This window comes from Peromyscus maniculatus, chromosome X (genome assembly GCF_049852395.1).
Source record: "Peromyscus maniculatus bairdii isolate BWxNUB_F1_BW_parent chromosome X, HU_Pman_BW_mat_3.1, whole genome shotgun sequence".
NCBI classification, from domain to species: domain Eukaryota; kingdom Metazoa; phylum Chordata; class Mammalia; order Rodentia; family Cricetidae; genus Peromyscus; species Peromyscus maniculatus.
Window position 1 is genome coordinate 133,371,464 of NC_134875.1, and position 18,611 is coordinate 133,390,074.

General features: G+C 42.1%; 2 protein-coding genes and 2 non-coding genes across 4 annotated transcripts; all 4 read right to left on the reverse strand.

Moving 5' to 3' along the window:
- Positions 1 to 10,557: 10,557 nt before the first annotated feature.
- On the reverse strand, positions 10,558 to 11,080 carry LOC102915657 (histone H2A-Bbd type 1-like). Its single transcript, XM_006976908.4, has one exon. It carries the CDS (start codon positions 10,998 to 11,000, stop codon positions 10,671 to 10,673), a length of 330 nt encoding a protein of 109 aa, XP_006976970.1. The 5' UTR covers positions 11,001 to 11,080; the 3' UTR covers positions 10,558 to 10,670.
- A 1,375-nt stretch (positions 11,081 to 12,455) lies between these two features.
- H2ap (H2A.P histone) lies at positions 12,456 to 13,025 on the reverse strand. Its single transcript, XM_006976909.4, has one exon. It carries the CDS (start codon positions 13,021 to 13,023, stop codon positions 12,574 to 12,576), a length of 450 nt encoding a protein of 149 aa, XP_006976971.2. The 5' UTR covers positions 13,024 to 13,025; the 3' UTR covers positions 12,456 to 12,573.
- Positions 13,026 to 14,754: 1,729 nt separating this feature from the next.
- On the reverse strand, positions 14,755 to 14,833 carry LOC121825934 (small Cajal body-specific RNA 18). The gene has a single exon (XR_006068295.1).
- A 98-nt stretch (positions 14,834 to 14,931) lies between these two features.
- On the reverse strand, positions 14,932 to 15,071 carry LOC121825940 (small Cajal body-specific RNA 17). The gene has a single exon (XR_006068301.1).
- Between the last annotated feature and the right edge of the window lie 3,540 nt (positions 15,072 to 18,611).

Sequence of the window (18,611 nt, forward strand, 5' to 3'; positions counted from 1 at the left end):
TCAAGTACAATGTAAAAGCACTGAAATTATGGTGTTAGGGCCTGATATGGCTCAGGGTAAAGGAACTTGCCACCAAGCCTGACAATCTGAGTTCTAGTACCAGGAACCACACAGTGAAAAGGAAGAACCTACTCGCACAAGTGTTCGCCTGAATTCCAAACACATGCTACAACACACACACACACACACACACACACACACACACACACACACGTAATAAAAATTTAGAATAGCCAATATTTTAAGAAAGTAGGGGTTTGTCTGATTTAAAAAAGAAAGAAAGAAAGAAAAAGTAGAGTCATTGCTCTCAAGAAATTCTAATATATAAGTAGAAAATACTACTGGGTATCAACACCTCAAAATCATACTATGTGGCTTAGAGCTCTGTTTTTAGGCCCATGGTTCAACTGTTTTTGGGCAGAAGATTCTCCCTAAGGCTTATTACTCTGGGTAGAGCTCACTAGTACTGGTGAGTATTCTTGTCTCTATTCTTTTGATTCTCATTTAAAGTGTTATTTATAACTTCTAGTTGCTTCATGAGTTAAAAAAAAATGTAGTTCAACATATGTTGCCAGATGTGGTGCCACAAGCCTATAATCCTAACACTTATAGGTAGGGGGTTCATGAGTTCCAGATCAGCCTAGGCAGTATAAAAAGATCTGTCTGTAGTGATTTGAATCACAATGATCCCCATAGCTTCCTATGTTTGAATACTTGGTCTCTAGTTGGTGGAGCTCTTGGGGAAGGATTAGGATGCATGGCCTTGTTGGAGAATATGTGGCTCTGTGTGGAGGTGGGCTTTGAGCCTTCAAAAGACTAGAGCCATTTCTCTCTCCCTTTCCCTGTCCCTCCCCACTGCTCTCTGGCTCCCACTTGCAGATCAAGATGTAAACGTCCAGTTGTTCCTGCCACCATACCTTTGCTCCACCACGATGGACTCTAACCACCTTGAAATCATAAGCCCAGTTAAATGCTTCCTTTTATAAGTTGCCTTGGTCATGGTATTTTGTCACAGCAATAGAATAGATGTTGTCTCAAAGACCACATTTTAAAAACATGTTCATTTCATATATGTATGACTGTCATGCTTTAACCCTGTTTTTAAAAGTTATCTTTTTATAAATTTAGAGGACAAATCAAATTCTCAGTACATTCACCTGTCAGGGCCAGACAAATTTCAGAGTATACTTCATGCATGGTTTAAGCTCACACAGACTTTTCTTAACTCACTGAGAGGATCCAAATCACCCTTAGAACATCGCCAATTCTAACTTCCTAGTCATTTTGCTGAGCTACTAACTTAGTGGCTGCATGATTTCAGATACTTAGGGACCATCAATTACTCCATAATATTGGCAGTACTAGATGAAAATTGGGGTTTTGGTGTCTGATGATTTTAAGAGCTTTGTAAGTGGATTTCTGATTGGTGAGACATTATCCATCGACAGCCATATGATCCCAAATGAACCCTACCCTTTTATATCTTAGAAGCTAAGCAGGGTAAGATCTGGATAGTACTTGGATGAGATGGAAACCTAATCCCTGTTATGAGAGAGGTAATAGATAATCTGGTTTGCCACTTTTTGTTTGTATGATTTTTAGATCAAATAAAGAATCACAGCCATTGGGAGAATGTACTATTTTGCTTTGTTTTAAGTATCTTTACTAATATTTACTATTGTAGCAGGAATCTCAAAGAGTCTTATTAATAAAATCAAACCTGGAGCCAGGTATTGGGGTGAACACTGTATGATCAGAGAAACAGAACAAGCCACAGCTACCTCACCTCGCCAGTTCCTCAGCTGATCCTGTTTCCTCAAACTGGAAGCCTCTGAGTCCTCATCTGAATGGATCTCAACTGAACTGCTGCTCAAAAGCCTAAAAGCTTAACCAGCCAAATCCTTCTAGTTTCTGGTCTTCAAGTCTTATATATCTTTCTGTTTTTGCCATCACTCCCCGGGGTTAAAGGCTCACTTCTTGGGATTAAAGGCGTGTGTCACCATGCCTGGCTGTTTCCAGTGTGGCCTTGAACTCACAGAGATCCAGAGGGATTTCTACCTCTGGAATGCTAGGATTAAAGGTGTGAGTGCCACCATTTTCTAACCTTTGTATCTAGTGGCTGTTCTGTCTTTGACCCCAGATAAGTTTATTAGGGTGCACAATATTTTGGGGAACACAATACCACCACATACTATGTAGGTGGTTAATCTTGATTATGAGTGAAACTGCAGAAGTAGGGGGTACTATTTCTCTTGACCTGCATTTCTTCTTCTGTGTCTGTAATTCAGAAATGCCTTCCCTTCCAATTACATGAATGTATCATTTGTCCTACTTCTGAATGATACTAATATATCAGTCCATAAAATCTCTGAGTTGAAAGGAATTCTTTTCTGAGTGATATATCTAATATAATCACTTTATGAATTGAAATTCACATAAAATTACAAAAATCTTTGTCAAACAAGACTTGCTTCATATTTTCTTTTGGAGTGATTGGTTCTGCTTGTCAATTTGAGTGGGCTAAGGGACCACCTGGCAGTTGACAAAATATTAACCCCACCTGTGCCTGGGAGATTGCTTCTGGAAGAGATCAGCATTTGAATCTGCAGGCTGAGTCAAAAGCACCCTAACTGGTAGACATCATCTAACTCACTGAGGGCCTCAAAAGCACAAAATGGCAGGGAGAGGTAAACTTATTTTTTCTGAAATGAGACACTCCCTTTTTCCTCCTTAGCCATCAGCATTCCTAAATTTGAGGTTTAGAGACACAGGCTAGAGATAGCTAGATTCTGACACCCCCTCCCTCTTGCCCCTTTCCAGACCCAATTACATGGCCAGGTTTCCTGAGTATCAAGCTTACAGATTGAGGGGCTTTTTGGTCCCTACATTTGAGATAACAAATTTAAATAGCAAATCTATTTCTGAGATATCAGGCCTGCAAGCCAGTCCTTGCACAGAAGGGATGGTTCTGTACTGAAGGCAAATGGCTTTTTATTCTAGAATAGGAAAAATGGTCATACAAAACAAAATTAAATTGCTACAGAAAACTTCAGAAAGTTTATATAAACATAATTTGAAAGAGGAAACAAATTTGTTTTAAGTATTTTCAAGGCTGACTCAGAGTTCATGATTTAATGCATAAGATTTTCAAAAAGGGGTTTAGAATCACATTTTTATACTGGATGCTGAACTCAACTGGAGAGTTGGACTTGCTCTGTAAAACAGACTAAGATTTGTTACAGCTTGAGTCTGGTTTAATAAAATACGCTAAAGGACCACTCTTCAGATGTATCAATTTTCTGTGTTGGTAAACACATTAGCAAACACTTGGTGGCTTATAAAACATGCATATTTATATGCATATAGCTCTGAATGTCAAAATGTACAAACTCACTTTTTTTTCAAACTCACTTTCTTTTATTCTTAGTAATGTACTCCCAAGAAGTTATCTACATTCATTATTTTTATCATACTCAACCCCCATTGTCCTCTTAGTCTTTTATTCTCCTAATGAATTCCTTCATCTTCCTATCTAGTCCTGTTTTAACATCTTTGATTTGACTCATTACATTTCATTCAGGTTTCTTGAATGGTTATTGACAGAAGCACAGGAAACTTAACTACTGACTAAAGCACTGAAGGAAAAAAAAAAACAAAAACCCAGCAACTGTTAACTGCCAATCATCACTGAGTAAAAAAAAAAAAAAAAAAAAAGCTGCCGCTCAACCAGTGGCTGTTAACTGCCAATAGCTCCTCCTGCTTCCGTGATGGAATGTTGATAGGCTCCATCTCATTTAGAACCTGGGTGGGTAACCACAGCTGCCAAGCAGATGTTATATACCTGAACAAAATAACTTCCAATAAATTAGTCTCACATTCTCATGCCCTGGATTGTTCCTTTTAAAGGAAAGGACTGGGCATATAATCACAGGACTTGGTTGAGCCAGGAAGACTGCCCCAAGTCTAAGGTCAGCCTGGAAAACAAAGTAAGTACAAGACTAGCTAGGGCTACATAACAAAGTCTTATCACAAACAACCAAAAATAAATATCAACAAAGAAAAGAAAAATAGTTTGTAGTGTTTATTTAACCACAAATGAACTACAATTTCACTATTTCTTGTATCACCACTTTGAGTAATAGGTAGCCAAGCTACAGTCACTTAACTTTTCCAGCTTCCATGACCTCATCATAAATGCTCCAATCCCCTGGCAATTTTATTTGTATCTTTCTTCAAGCCATCTTAAATACTTTGAAATGTATTTTATACTTAAGATTTTCTTTTTTCCAACAAACCTTTGGAAAGTTACAAATATTTCTTCTGTCACTTTGTGACAAGGAAGTCTTTACAGAAAGATTTATCTGATATACTATTAGGAGTTACATGCAAAAAAAAATTTCAGTCAAGATGGTCTCCCCAATAGTAACATTTTTCTAAATTGATATAGTTTCTAACTGTATTCTAAATACTTATGCTTATATACACAAATAAGTATAGCTTTCACACTCATCAAAGATGCGTCTTTTTGCAGAAGACAGAGGTCATTATAGAAAGCCAAAACTGGTCAAAATGCAGAGAACAAGTGAGCATGGGACTCCCAGTCCCAATTGGTATGTCTACAAAGCATCCTCTACATCTAAACCTCAGAAGAGGGTTGGGGAGGATTGTAAGAGCCAGACAGCCAGTACCCCTCCTGCTGGGAGACAGTGTCTTCTACACAAAGCATCTGTGAAATCTCAATAATATGGCTGCTTAAACAAGACCCACATAATGATAACACCAGTCAACATATCTACATGAATGGGAGAAATTTCTCAAGGTACCATTCCTGGTTAAAAAGTTACAGGTAATGAATACCTGCAAAGAGCAAGAATAGTTTTTTTTTTCTTCAGAGAAAAGGCTCCTGATAGGCTATCCTATCCCAAATGATCAGCTCTAAACACACATCTATACAAGTGGACTAAGGAGGTTTTGTAGGGATGGGAGGTGAATGAAAATTACAGAAGAGCCATGCATTCAAGTGGGGCTTGGGAGAACAGAGGAGCTGGATGGGGAAGATGGAGGGATGAAAATTATATAAGTACAGTGTACTCACATTTATGACATTCTCAAAAAATATCCTTTTTCTAAAAACAGATTTTTACTATCTCATTATGCCTTGTCTGAAACTCACTGTGTAGACTGGGTTGCCCTTAAACTCACAGAGATCCACCTACTGATGCCTCTTGAGTTCTGGGATTAAAGATGGTTTGTTACCATTTCCAGCCCAAAAAATAAATAAATAAGTAAAATTTTAATTTAACAAGAGGTCCTCAAGGCCTGTCATGGATTATATTTGTATATTAATTCATTTTATCTATAGTTTATATATAACAATCAAACATGTTTCAAAGAACACTGTTATTTTTATATAATACCTATCATTTAATGCTTAAATTAGGGCATGGGAAATATTAGTAAGTATTTTAGAAAGTATGTCACTTAATGGGAAAGAACTAAATAATGGGGAGTCCTAAATATTTTTAATTTACTAGTGTTCTGGCAGTACTTTTCTTGCTGACAATAATAAAACAATATAGTGGCATGGTTTCAGATATTAATTTAGTGATTGATTGATTGGTTTGTTTTGCTAGGGGTTGAACCTAAAGCTTAATCATGCTATAGCACTGAGCTGTATCCTCAACCCTCAGTCACTATTTTTAGATGTTTGACTATAACCTATATTAATGTGTGTCTAGTATCTTCTAGAAGTTTTAAAATAAGGAAGCATATCAAACTTATCTTTGCTATGATTAAAATATAGATGTTCAGGACCTGTTCTATGCTTACAAGAAAATCAAGTAAATCATGTTTACAAATATTTGGGTCACCACCTATTTTGCATATCATGGAAAGATTATTTGACCTTAAGTTGCATTATTCATACAAAATCCTTACTTGTGAAAAAACAGGCAAAGATAACAGAACCTTATAATACCTGTGGTTCAGTTGTTGCCAGGAAAATACTAATATTCTCTTCTTGGGAGACCTAAACTCATCTGGAGGATGCAGGTTTTTGTCTTCATGAACTGTCTCAAATCCCAGTAAAAAGAGAAGAACTCAGTTATTCAGAGAATAGGCTCTTGCAACAAGGTGGCTCATCGTGTCCTCACTTAACTACCTTTGAGGCCTTGTTAGTGGTGACAGTCTATTATCTAGAACAGCTTAACTGAGCAGTTGGACACAATAACCAAGAAAACAAATCCAAAGATCTAGCTTATAAACCCATTCCTTTTCTCCTAACTTGTCTGCCCTGTCCCAAGCACAGCACAAGTGAAAGTTCTTACAAGTGGCTACTCAGCTCCCAAATAAATCACACATGGAGAGGCTTAGTCTTACTTATGAATGCCTGGCCTTAGCTTGGCTTGTTTCTAGCCAGCTTTCCTTAACTTAAATTATCTCCATTCACCTTTGCCTCTGGGCCTTTCCCATTCTCCTATTTCTGTAAATCTTACTCTTATTCTATGGCTCGCTGTATAGCTGGGTGGATGGCCCCTGGAGTCCTCTTCCTTCTCTGGCTACCTCTTCTTTTTCCCAGATTTCTCCTTCTATTTATTCTCTTTGCCTGCCAGCCCTGCCTATCCTTTCTCCTGCCTTGATATTGGCCATTCCACTCTTTATTAGACCACCAGGTGTTTTAGACAGGCACAGTAACACAGCTTCACAGAGTTAAACAAATGCAACATAAACAAAAGTAACACACTTTAAAATAATATTCTACTACAAGAAAGTGTGGGTTTTTGGAGGTGGTGTGTCACTGGAAATGGGCTTTGATCTGGTTTTCATGGGGCAGCAACTAATCATTTTTATCTAAATATAACTATATACATTCTCAGGCAATTTGATTTCACTACAAGTCAGAAATTGAGATCTTTTTGGTCAGATAGAAATACCTATATCTTATATATCTGTGGCCAAGTGATGTTCCTTCTAAAGCATTATGCCAGTCCTAAAGATCACAGCTGATGCCTAGACTAGAATTTGACCCATCATTTTTATACCAGAAAATAAGACATAAGAACACTTCTTGTTAGAGTCCTATTTTGAAAATATTAAAGGCTCTTTCTGAAAAATAGTCTTCCCTTGGCAGTGTCCTATAGGAAGTCAGCAAGGATCAGCAGATGTGGGCTTCCAAAACATCTCTGTTCCCATATGAAGTCTTGTAATTTCTCAAGCCGTGTGTTCCTGCCCAAACCAAGCAATTGCAACAAGATCCTTCTATCGATTCTTAATTTTGTCATTGCTGTTGTTTTCTTGCTTTGTTAGTCATTGTGGTGAATGACCCCTATAGTCTCATAGATTTGAATGCTTGGTTACCAGGGAATGGCACAATTTGAAAGGATTAGAAGGTGTGGCCTTGTTGGAGGAAGTGTATCATTGATGATGAGCTTTGAGGTTTCAAAAGCCCATTCCAAGCCCAGAATCTCTCTCTTGGCCATCTGATCAGGATGTACCTCCTAGCTATGTCTCTAGCACCATTTCTGCCTGTGTGCTGCCATGCTTCCTGTCATAATGATGATGATGGACTAAACCCTGAAACTGTAAGCCAGGCCCAATTAAATGTTTTCTTTGCTAGAGTTGCCTTGGTCATGGTGTTTCTTCACAGTAACTGACTAAGACAGAAGTTGATACCAGGGAGCAGGGTACTGCTGTGACTGGCATGATCATGAAGTTTAGACTGTCCCCAAATGTGCTATGTGGCTAAGGCTGCCCTGAACTACTTATTGTCCTGACTTAACTTTCCATGTACCATCATTATAGGCATTTCTGGAATTCTAGCCAGAAATAGTCACACACCTATAATAATGCACATCAATTCTTAATATGATATTGTGTGCTAATTTGAGCCATGCCAGATCTTGATCCTGGCCTACCATCACATTGGTATGATCACAGACCTATTATAAGCCTATTGGAAAACATGGGGGCCACAGTGTAAACCTATTCCTGGTATTTAATTGTACTCTCTCCCAACAGAGCACCAATAGATACTGGTCTGTCTCAAATTGTCCAAGCTACAGGGAATCCGTTCTTACCCTCTCCTTTTCACTTCTCATAAAGGCATAAAGACTATACTTGGGTGGGCTCATGACTTCCAAGGGCATCAGTGTTCACACTGCCTTATTACCACCCCAGAGGGTTAGATTCCTTGTGCTTTTAGAATGGGCCTTTGATAGGGGCTTCATTAGGCTTCTACTGTGCTCCCTATGGGCTCCTTGTTTCCTATAAAGCCCATAGACATGGCTCAACACAATGTTTAAAGGGAGAACAGTATTCCTGTTTATCCCTGATTCTACAACAGCTTTACCAGCCGTGGCTGAATCAAGTCCAACCTCCAAATTCATGCCCAGAAAAGAAACTATCTCAAGGACGCCAGAAAGCCTGGGACTTTAAACTACTGTATGAACTATAAAGTCTACACACAGCTGTTCATTCTGCATGTTTAACCAACCTATCTCCTGTAACTTCTCCCACACTAAGTCAGCTCCTTTGTGATGCTGTACTGTGACACACCCAGAGGGCTATGTTTTAGACTACCCTAAGCCTCAGGCATAAGCCAAGTAAATGGCTTTTCAGTGTCCGACAGCTGTTTAACAACCTAGTACTCAAACCTGAGAACTAGGCTGGCTTCACCCAAAAAGCATTATTTTAGAAAAAGGTATCTGAGTATAATGACTAACTCCATGGTATTCTCGCTAAAGGCAACTGGACTAGAAGAAACCAATGTTCTGTAACCAGTTAGACCTGCCTGAATGCAGGTCTTAAGCCAGATAGCATTTATATACAATTGTTATTTAGTTTACCAGTGTACACAGGAAACTGAAGCACATATTCCACACAACATCTTAGCACCATAAGCACCAACTAACCCTTGTGTACATCCTCTCTTTTAAAATAAGGCAGAGGATTAAGTTTTTCCAAGGGAAAGCATAGATCATAGTTTCTGGTTTGCATATTTCCTTCTGGTTTCACTGTTGCCCCTCAGTGTTACGCAAACACCCCTTGTAGGGTAAAAGGACCAGCCAAAGAAAACATGTTGGCCCTGAAACCAGAGCCAACCGAAGAAACACACCCTGGCCCTGCAACCAGAGCCCAAAAAACACACTTTGGCCCTGAAACCAGGGCCAGTGAAAGAAACACACCCTGGCCCTGAAACCACAGCCAGAAGGCTAAAAAGGGCCAGTGAAAGGAATACACTTTGGCCCTGGAATCAGAGCCAAAGAAACACACACTGCCCCTGACGAACTCAGCACGAAAACCAATCAATCCCTGAGCACAAAAACCAACCAGTGCCTGAGCGTGAAATCCAGCCCATGTCTGAGCTTGTCCAGGCTCAGGGATTGAAATCTGACCGGTTCCCACCCAGAAAATCTTCACCCTAGAAAAACTCCACCCCTAAGAAGCCCTATGTAAGCCCTGTACCTGTTCAATTGACTGCGGCCCTTTCCCACCCTGGCAGAGAGGCAGCCACCCTCCTGATTCTTCCTTCCCGATAAATCTCTTCTAAGAGGTTTGGGTTAGACCTTCTCTGGCAGGAATGGAGTGGATGAGAGAAGTAACAATATTTGATGGAGCAGAGTGCAGCAGAACTGTAACAACTTTCGCTGGGGGAAACCCTCCCCTAGCAGAGCTGAATTGTTATTCTCTGGGGGACCTGAGCAGAGCTGTACCGCTTTCGCTGGGGTTTGAAACCTTCCCCAGGGAATAGTGGAGCCCAGTTGTTACACTCTGGAGGACCTGAGCAGAACTGTACCGCTTTCACCGGGCTTTGAAACCTTCCACCAGTGGAGCCGAGTTGTTACACTCTGGGGGGCCTGAGCAGAGCTGTAACATTTTCGCTGGGGTTTGAAACCTTCTCCCAGGGGAGCTGAGTTGTTACACTCTGAGGGACCTAAGCAGAGCTGTAAACACACTTTTGCGGGGGTGGGGGGGTGGGGGGGTACCTTCCCCTGCAGGGGCAGAGTTGTTACGTTAGGGAAACCTTTCCCTGGAGCAGGGCTGTAAATGGCTTTGTGGTACTCCTTGAATCCTGACTGCCAGGATCCTTTTCCATTCCAAACTGCAATGCTTACACCCGATCCTTGAGGTTTATGTGAACAGTGTGCTACTCTACTCCATGCCCCTCCCCCACACACTGCCAACGCCTGCTGACCTGAAGCATTCCCACCCATGAATGAAGTCTTCCCCCAACATAGCCCATGTTTTCACCAACCCAACTCGAGATGGCAACACCACACTGGTAATACTGAAGCCTTCTATTCTCACAGCTCACCGGAATGGCTTCTCTGTCGTCTCCCCCAGCCACTTCCTCACATCAAGGCCACTGCTCACACCATCTCCATTAGAAACTTCCCCCTCTCAGGCCCCAATTCACAGTTTAAGTGCCCCAGGCTAACTACAGTTTCTCTCCCAACCCCACCACCACTCCACCCCCCACCCTACCCCTGGCATTCCTGGGTGTTTCATGATCACATCCAGCTCAAAAAAAGGCGCACTGAAAGGAGTCAGAAGCACTGGTAACGGTTTAGACACTTTTAATAACATGTCTAATTCCCCCCCCCAGCTAGGGGGACATTGGGGCGATTTGAGGCTTAAGGGGGGAACCTGCAGCCTCTGAGACCCAAGTATTATCAGTTCTTATCGGGTTCTGGTGTCTTCTCAACCATAGATTGGTTGTCATCTTTGAGGAATTGATGGAGCTCTTCGTTGTTCTGTAATGCCTGGGACACGTGCTCTGAGCCTATAAGCTTCTTGCCACTGCTGTGGGCTTCCTTGCTGGTCAGGTCAAGGATATTCGATGTCAGGGACTCGAGTACACCGGCGAGGAACCCGGATGGGGAAGCGCTCAGATGCTGAGAGAAGTTTCCTTCTCGGAGGAAGTGGTCAACGAGGCTCACAGAAAACTGCAGCTGAGCTCTTCTGGAGCGGGATATGTTCTGCTTACGCCTTTTATCTTCCATGGTGCCCGTTGGATGGTTTGCATTCAGCTCTGGATCTCTTCTGAACTGGGTCTCTCAAGACATCAGCTTTTATAAGCACCAAGTGCTCGTCTCTGCCCTTCATTGTTCAGGAAAGGCCTTTGTGACTACAGACTTTATTATGTCATTAGTGCCCCCCCTGGGCCACTGCTCCTCCTTCAGTCTAGAAGTGCCCATGTTAGGAAAATGTCCTACTTATTTCAACAGCACAGCAAACGTTTGATTTTCAATTAAAACTGTTCACCCCACTTTAGCCCACTCCAGCTTTGAAGATTCTAGCATCACCTTTGACATTTTGTACATCCTTCTATAAACTGTTGGTCACTGACAGATGTTACAGTTGAACATGTCCCCCATAGGCAGATGAGTAACGTCAGGGAATCCATCAGTATACTTAGACCTTGTTCAGGGATTCAAAAGCTATCCGATGTGTAAAATCTGGGTTCTGGCCCATGGCTATGGATTATTATAAATAAACATAACCCTCTGAGAATCTCAGGGCAGTATTATAGAAGGAAGGCTTTCATCTCAGAGAAGCCATAGTAGGTGGATTAAACATGCTGGATGGACAGCTCTATGTGATTAAGTAGTCACCATTTCTCAGATCTTGTTTACTGCCTGGGGTGGAATTTGAGGTTGGCTACCTTGTTTGATAACTTGTTGGCAAGCCCTTGATACAATAGGCCTGATATAAGTTCAAAGAAACGGAGCTTATAGCTTCAACTCTGCAACTCAACTGTGGGTCATGTATAAATGAAAATAGGTGTAAAAATTCAACTAGTATTCCCAGAGAGTATAACATTCTCAATTGAATTGAGATAAAACAGACAAATGAACAGTAGAAATACTTGGCAAGCTGGATTCTCTTCAGTCTTCTACCCATAAGTGATTAATTTCTAGAAATTGTGGGCTCTCTAGAAAGGCACATCCTGAAACCAGATGCCTAACCACTTGGGCTCTTCTAAAATGTCCATTTCCATCTGGCTTCACCATCACTCCATCGTCATGTGAATGGTTTGTCCCCTTAAGCTCATGCCCACAGTGTGGAGCCCCTCCCCAACACCCATTTTCTTCTGATCTGAGACCTTCACTCCCATGAAAGAAGACTTCCAAGCAGAATTTCTGGTCATCATCAGTGTCTCCTAAGTTACCATACTGAAAATCCAACTTGCCAGTGAGACTCCAGCCAACTTCCAAGATTCCCTGAGGCTTCTTTTGTCCTCAGAGTCAACAAGGGAGCCTTCTCTGCCCTCTCCTCCACCCAATTCCTCCCATCAGGGTCACTGCCCATTCCACCCCCACAGAGAGGTGGTCACTATAGATCACTGATTCAAATACCCATTACTAACCACAACTTCCATCCTCTACCCCCTCCTTAGTACCTTGTGGACATCTCCAACTCAGAGAGACAAACTGAGAAGAGTCAGGACAAGTAGCTTTTGGTCAAATGCTTTATTAGTACTCATGGACACCAGGGCAGCCTCCTCTGCTATTGGCCATCATGGTTCTAGCTGAGTCCATGAGGCTTCCCACCCTTAGGTTCTGTCCCCATTCTTTAGCCATTCCTTCTGGGTCCAGGCATCTCATCAAACAGAGAGAAAGGTGCGTTCTTGAAGGCATGAGAAGGTTCACGGTTGTTGTCTGCCTGCCTCTCTCCATCTTGTGGGACATCTTGCTGGCTGTTGATGTTGGCTTCGGAGCCCACCACCTCCAGGATGTAGTCGGTAAGGTAATCAAGCATGGCGAGGAGGAAATCTGAAGTGGTGGAGCCTAGGCAGGGGGTATATTGCTCCTCCTGCAGTAGGCGGTACACGCAGTTCACAGGAACCTGTACCTCAGGTGTAGAAGAAGAATCTTCTATGCTCTTGTTGTCACCGCAAGACTTTTCTTGGTTCTTCTTCTCTGACATGATGGTTTGATGGACTGGGCTCCGGTACACTCTGCTTGGTTCACCAGCAAAACTGGGTCTCTGAAGACACTCAGTGTTCAGGCCTGTCCATTGCATCCCCAGCCTCTGCTATTGGTCAGACCTTTATGACATCTTAGGCTTTGAGATGTCACTGGTACCAGTGGGCACCAATGAGTCCAGACTAGGCCTCAGTCTAGAAATATCTGCCATAGCAATCTGACCTCCCTACCATGATTTTGAGAGATAATTAACTACCCCCAATTACACTTGAATTAACATTGTAGAAATAATGTGTTTTAGCTGAAAACTGCCTGTCTTTATAACCTTTCATTAATTACAGGGCACTGATAAACATGTCAAACATACTTTCCAGGTAGAGGCTTGACTGACCTCCTCAAACAGTACTGAGAGCCATTTTGATTCAATTTACTTATTTAAATAGGCTTGGTTCACATTCCTATACACTATTTGTATTCCAAATTTAAAAAAATCTTTTTTTCGAAGAGGAACTGCTCAGTGTGTTTCTGGTCTTAATCTACAGAGGACCACTTCTGAGAACAAATCTCTTAATTTTTCACCATTTACAATTTGAGTAGGCTGAGGCTTTCACATAATCCAATCCTGGTTCCTTTCTCCTTATCAGTTTTCCTTTAATTTATTTCCTTTCTCTATCATTTTACTATAAGCGGTAGTTGGGGGCACAGTTTCAACATTTTATTTGGAAATCTGTTCAGCTAAATAAATATTCACATTGATCAGTCAAGTTTTTTTTCTTCACACAATGATAGGAAACAATTCAGCTAAAATTTCCTCTTATTAGTATAGGCAAGACACTGGCAGAACCACCAGCTGTTGGAGTGTGCACAGAGGAAACTGGGGTGGGAGAGAGATTCTGAAAGAGGCAGTTTAGAACATTAAGTAATCCTCAAATTGCCTGTCCCAGCTTAGTTAAAGATAAACCAGAAGAGCAACTTGGGGTCTTAAATTCGCCACAAAGCTAAAGGTGAATGACAGTGAATACAGTATCTGTGCCTCCCTAGTCCAAAAACGTACAATACCACTCATGTTAACAAACTTACTTAGCCATCTCCTATCCCAAACACCTATTGTGAGGATGGAAACCACACAGAACATATTTGAAACTGACTCTCTAGACAACTCCAACAGTAATAAATGTGGCTCTTCCTGTGTTCTCCAGAGGAGGGGGAACACAGTTTTCACACCCACTACTCAGGAGACCCTGGGCAGAATGCTGTTTTCATCCAACCTCAATGCATCTGACTATTTGCTATGTCTGTGTTCCCAGTTGGTGATACTGTGTGCCCAGTTGACAGTCTAATCTCTGTTTCATTCTTGGGGAAAGAGCTCAGGAGGAGGTACTCTGAACCTTAGATTTCCTCATACAAAGGACCTCAGTGATTCTTTAGTAACAGATTTGGTGCTGTGACTTGGATGTGTAAGGGTGGCCTGAATATAAGGTGATACCCTCCTCACTGACTCTGTAGCTTGACCACTCCTCCCCCTTAGGGCCCTCCTGGAGCATCTTTATTCTTCCATAGTCACTCCATCTGTTTCCCTTGTGTTATAGCCCCACTACTTCCTCCACCTACTTCCCTGTTTGGCATGCTCTTTCCAGGGGGTTCTTTCTGGCTCCTCTCCTTTTCCTAAATCCTGTTGCCTGGATCTTCTCGGGTTCCCTCTTTCTTTTCCCAGGGGTTGTTGCCACTAGGATGCCACTCTCTCCCCCCATCTTTAGTTTCAGTTCCCTCCCCTTCATCCCAAAGCCCTCAATTCCATTCTTTTTTTTTTTTTTTCTTTTTTTTTTTTTGGCTTCAGTGCTCGCAGCACACTCCATCACCTGGTTCCCAGAACTCAGATTGCGCAGTGGTCACGTCATCATCGGCGGGGCTCACAGCAGGCGGCGTGGGTACCCCTAAACCTGCAACCCTCCCCTCCCCCGGCCTCCCCTCCCCCTCGGCCCCTCACCCCTCAGCTCCCCGCCCGTGCCAGGTCCCCCGGCCCCATCACCTGCCACGTTTTCATAATCCTCTCAGGCTCCAGACCAGCAGCGCCGGCCGCGTGAGGCCTGATCATATAAGGAAAATACCTCGGGCTCACTCGGGGCTGGGTCGGGGACCCAGGCGCGCCCTGCTCTACCGCATTTCCCTTCCCTTCTCCAGACGCCCCAGCTACGCGCGGCTGAAAGCCCTAAACTAGCCCAGGCCTCCGCCATCTGACTGCTCAATTCCATTCTTGTATCTCCCTCTTCTATGGCCCTGATCATTTGGTCACTCTCTGTTGGCATCTGATTCCTCTCCTCTCCTGCTTCTCTGGTCTCACCTGTCTCAGAAGAGCCCATACCTCCTGTTCTCCCAATCCTGGCTCTAAGAAGCCATAGTGTTTGGTGTCGATGGTCTTAAAACTCTTTTTGGTTCTCCTGTTCTCTTCTGTAGCTACTGCTCTCTTCCATAGCTGCGGTAGTCCCAGAATAGCCCCTAGGGTGTGTGTTCCTCAAAAGCAGCTCTATGAGAGACACTATTGGTCTTCCTGTCTGTGGACACTCCACTTCAGGCCTGCTTGTTTCCCGGCCTGCTTCCCAACCTGCTTTCTGGCTTTCTGGTCAACGCTGTCCTGGTGTCACAGGCTTTTCCTGGTCTCCCCTTCTCATGACCACTGTAATGGTACTTTTGTCAACCAGAAACAAGTTGGAATCATCTGGAAAGATGGAGCCTCACTGAGGAACTGACTTCATTAGATTGGCCTGTAGGCAAGTCTGTAGGGGCATGTTCTTGATTAATGATTGACAGAAGGAAGACCAGCCCACTAGGGATGTGCAAGCACTTAGACGTTGGTCCTAGAATTTATAGTAAAGGTATAGAAACCCACAGCCAAAATCATCCTAAATGGAAAAAAAGCTTGACAAAACCCACTAAAGTCAGGAATGAGACACAGACAGCCACTTAGCCACACCCTCATTATGCCCTAAGTACTAGGTAGAGGAATAAGGCAAGAGCAAGAGAGGGAAATTAAAGGGAACACAAATAGGTAAATAAGTTGACAAAGTAATCTTATTTGAAGGTAACATGATACGACAATACATTAGGAATCCCAAAAATTCTACCAGAAAACTTCTAGAAACGATAACAAGTTCAGCAGTGTGGCAGAGTACAGAAGTGAACTTGCACAAATAAATAGCTTTCTGTGCTCTAATAACAAGCATACAGAGAAGAAACTTATGGACATACTCTCATTAACAATAGCTTTAAATAAAATAAAATAAAATAAAATAAAATAAAATAAAATAAAATAACTAAGAATAAACCTAACAAAGGAAGTGAAACAGCTACAGTGAAAACTTTAAAGCTCCTGAGAGAGAGAGAGAGAGAGAGAGAGAGAGAGAGAGAGAGAGAGAGAGGTGCTAGAAAATGAAAATACATCCCATGCTCATGTATTGATGAATTAATATTGTGAAAATGACCATTTTACCAAAGGCTATTTATAGATTAATGCAATCCCAATCAACATCGTCAATAAATGATGTAGGAAAACTAGATGTCCACATGCAGAAGACTGAAATTATAATCATATCTATCACCTTGAACGAAAACTAACTCCAAATGGATCACAGACCTAAGTGTGAAACCCAAAACTCTGAAACTGCTAGAAGAAAACATGGGCAGTATGCTACAGGATCCAGATAGAGGAATGGAGCTTCTGAATAGAACTCCATTTGCCCCCAAATTAAGGCCAACAATTGATGAGTAGGGCTTCATAAAACTAAAAAAACTTCTGCACAGCTGAAGAAACAATGAGCTAGGTGAAGAAGTCCACAGAACGGGAGAGAATATTTGTTAGCTATACACCTGATAGATGACTAATAACCAGAATATATAAAGAACCCATAAAACAAATGACTCATTCAAAAATGGGCCTGGGAACTGAACAGAAAATTCTCCAAAGAAGAAAAAATGGCCAAGAAATATCTCAAAAAATGTTCATTAGCCCTAGAGATTAGGGCAACATAGATGAAAACACCTTTGAGATTTCAGCTTACCCCAGTAAGAGTGGCAAAGGTCAACAAAACAACCGACAACAAATGCTAAAGGGATGTAGGGACAAGGGAAGCCTCACTCACTGTTTGGAGGGAGAAAGGGGAAAAGGGAAACAATGTGATTATATTAGAACCTCAAAACTAAAAGGAACACAAAGGTAACCAAGGAAGCTAGTGCCAGGAAACCAGTAAATTCCTCCACGGTTCCAGCTCTAGTTCCTGTCTCCAAGTTCCTGCCTTGGATTTCCTCAATGACATGATCTTAATCTGTAGTCCAAATAAACTCTCTCTTCCCCAAGTAGGATATTTTATCACAGCAATAGAGAAACACAGGACAGCCGCTTCAGTAAGCCTAGCCTCTGTAGATTGCAGACGTAAGTATGTTATCAGCGCTTCAGTTAGTTCATGGGGACCTGGGGCTTACAGAGTTATCATTCACCTGGCCAAGTGCTCTTGAGTTTATTGTTCGTATTTGTGCTGGTCACTATAAGCTTTGCTATTTGCAGGCCTGGAATCCAGCAATGACTGCTTTCTCCATACTCACTTGGCAAGTCATATATTTCCTTAACTACTGTCAGGTAGACATTAAGATTATCAAGGGAAGCAACATACAATTTAGTCATGTGGCATGAATAAAAATTGGACAAAATAAAAAGCTTTCTTAGAGGAAGAGAGAAGTACCCTTTGCAGTGTAAGTGGGCCCTCAAAAGCTAGAAACTCTCACAACTCACAGGATATGGTATGATCCTCTATTACAGAGATCATGGCCATAATTAAGAGTTAAGATAGCCGGGCAGTGGTGGTGGTGGTGGTGGTGGTGGTGGTGGTGGTGGTGGTGCATGCCTTTAATCCCAGCACTTGGGAGTCAGAGGCAGGTGGATCTCTGTGAGTTCATGGCCAGCCTGGGCTATAGAGTGAGATCCAGGAAAGGTGCCAAAACTACACAGAGAAACCCTGTTTTGAAAAAACCAAAAAAATAAATAAATAAAATAAAAAAGAGTTAAGATTTAAATCATGCCATGAGTGGATTGGAGGGGCACTAAGAAACTTGGGCAAAGATACATCAATGAATTGGCAATGAATGCCCTCAGGCATAGCCAGCAATTCCAAATCCATTCTGGTAGGGACACCTTGGGGAAGGTAGAAAGCCACTGTTTGTCAAAGGATCACTTTCATTGTTCATTGTCAAAGGAACTATTTCTTTGGGGGTCACACCCTGGCAGGTATGAAAACAGGGATTTTTCTTCCCCATCATCATCCCCACTTGGCTTCTTGTTCTCTTTCTTTTTCAAGGAAACAAGTCTCTTTGGTACACTGCAATGCGAGTGGTACCCATGGCAACAACAAAAGAACCACCTGTCCCCTGCCTGGTTTTCTCTTCCCTAGACTAAACAACCAGCCATCCAATACCCAGAAGTTACCATTGGGTGCACACCTCATCATTTGGAGGATTCTGAATCCCAGACCATGAAGAAGAACATCTTATTTTTGTGAGCAATTGGGAAAGTGGTCTGAAGTAGCCTGTGAGAGAACACAAACTAGATGAAAAAAATATAAAATTCAAAGTACCTAGTCTTGTAGTCAAACAAATTTGTTGATTTAAAGTTGTTGATTTAAAAAACTCTCCAAGGCT

Excerpts from the sequence above, each read along its gene's own strand:
- LOC102915657 (XM_006976908.4), bottom strand. The coding sequence starts at position 11,000 with ATGGAAGATAAAAGGCGTAAGCAGAACATATCCCGCTCCAGAAGAGCT.
- H2ap (XM_006976909.4), bottom strand. The coding sequence starts at position 13,023 with ATGCAATGGACAGGCCTGAACACTGAGTGTCTTCAGAGACCCAGTTTT.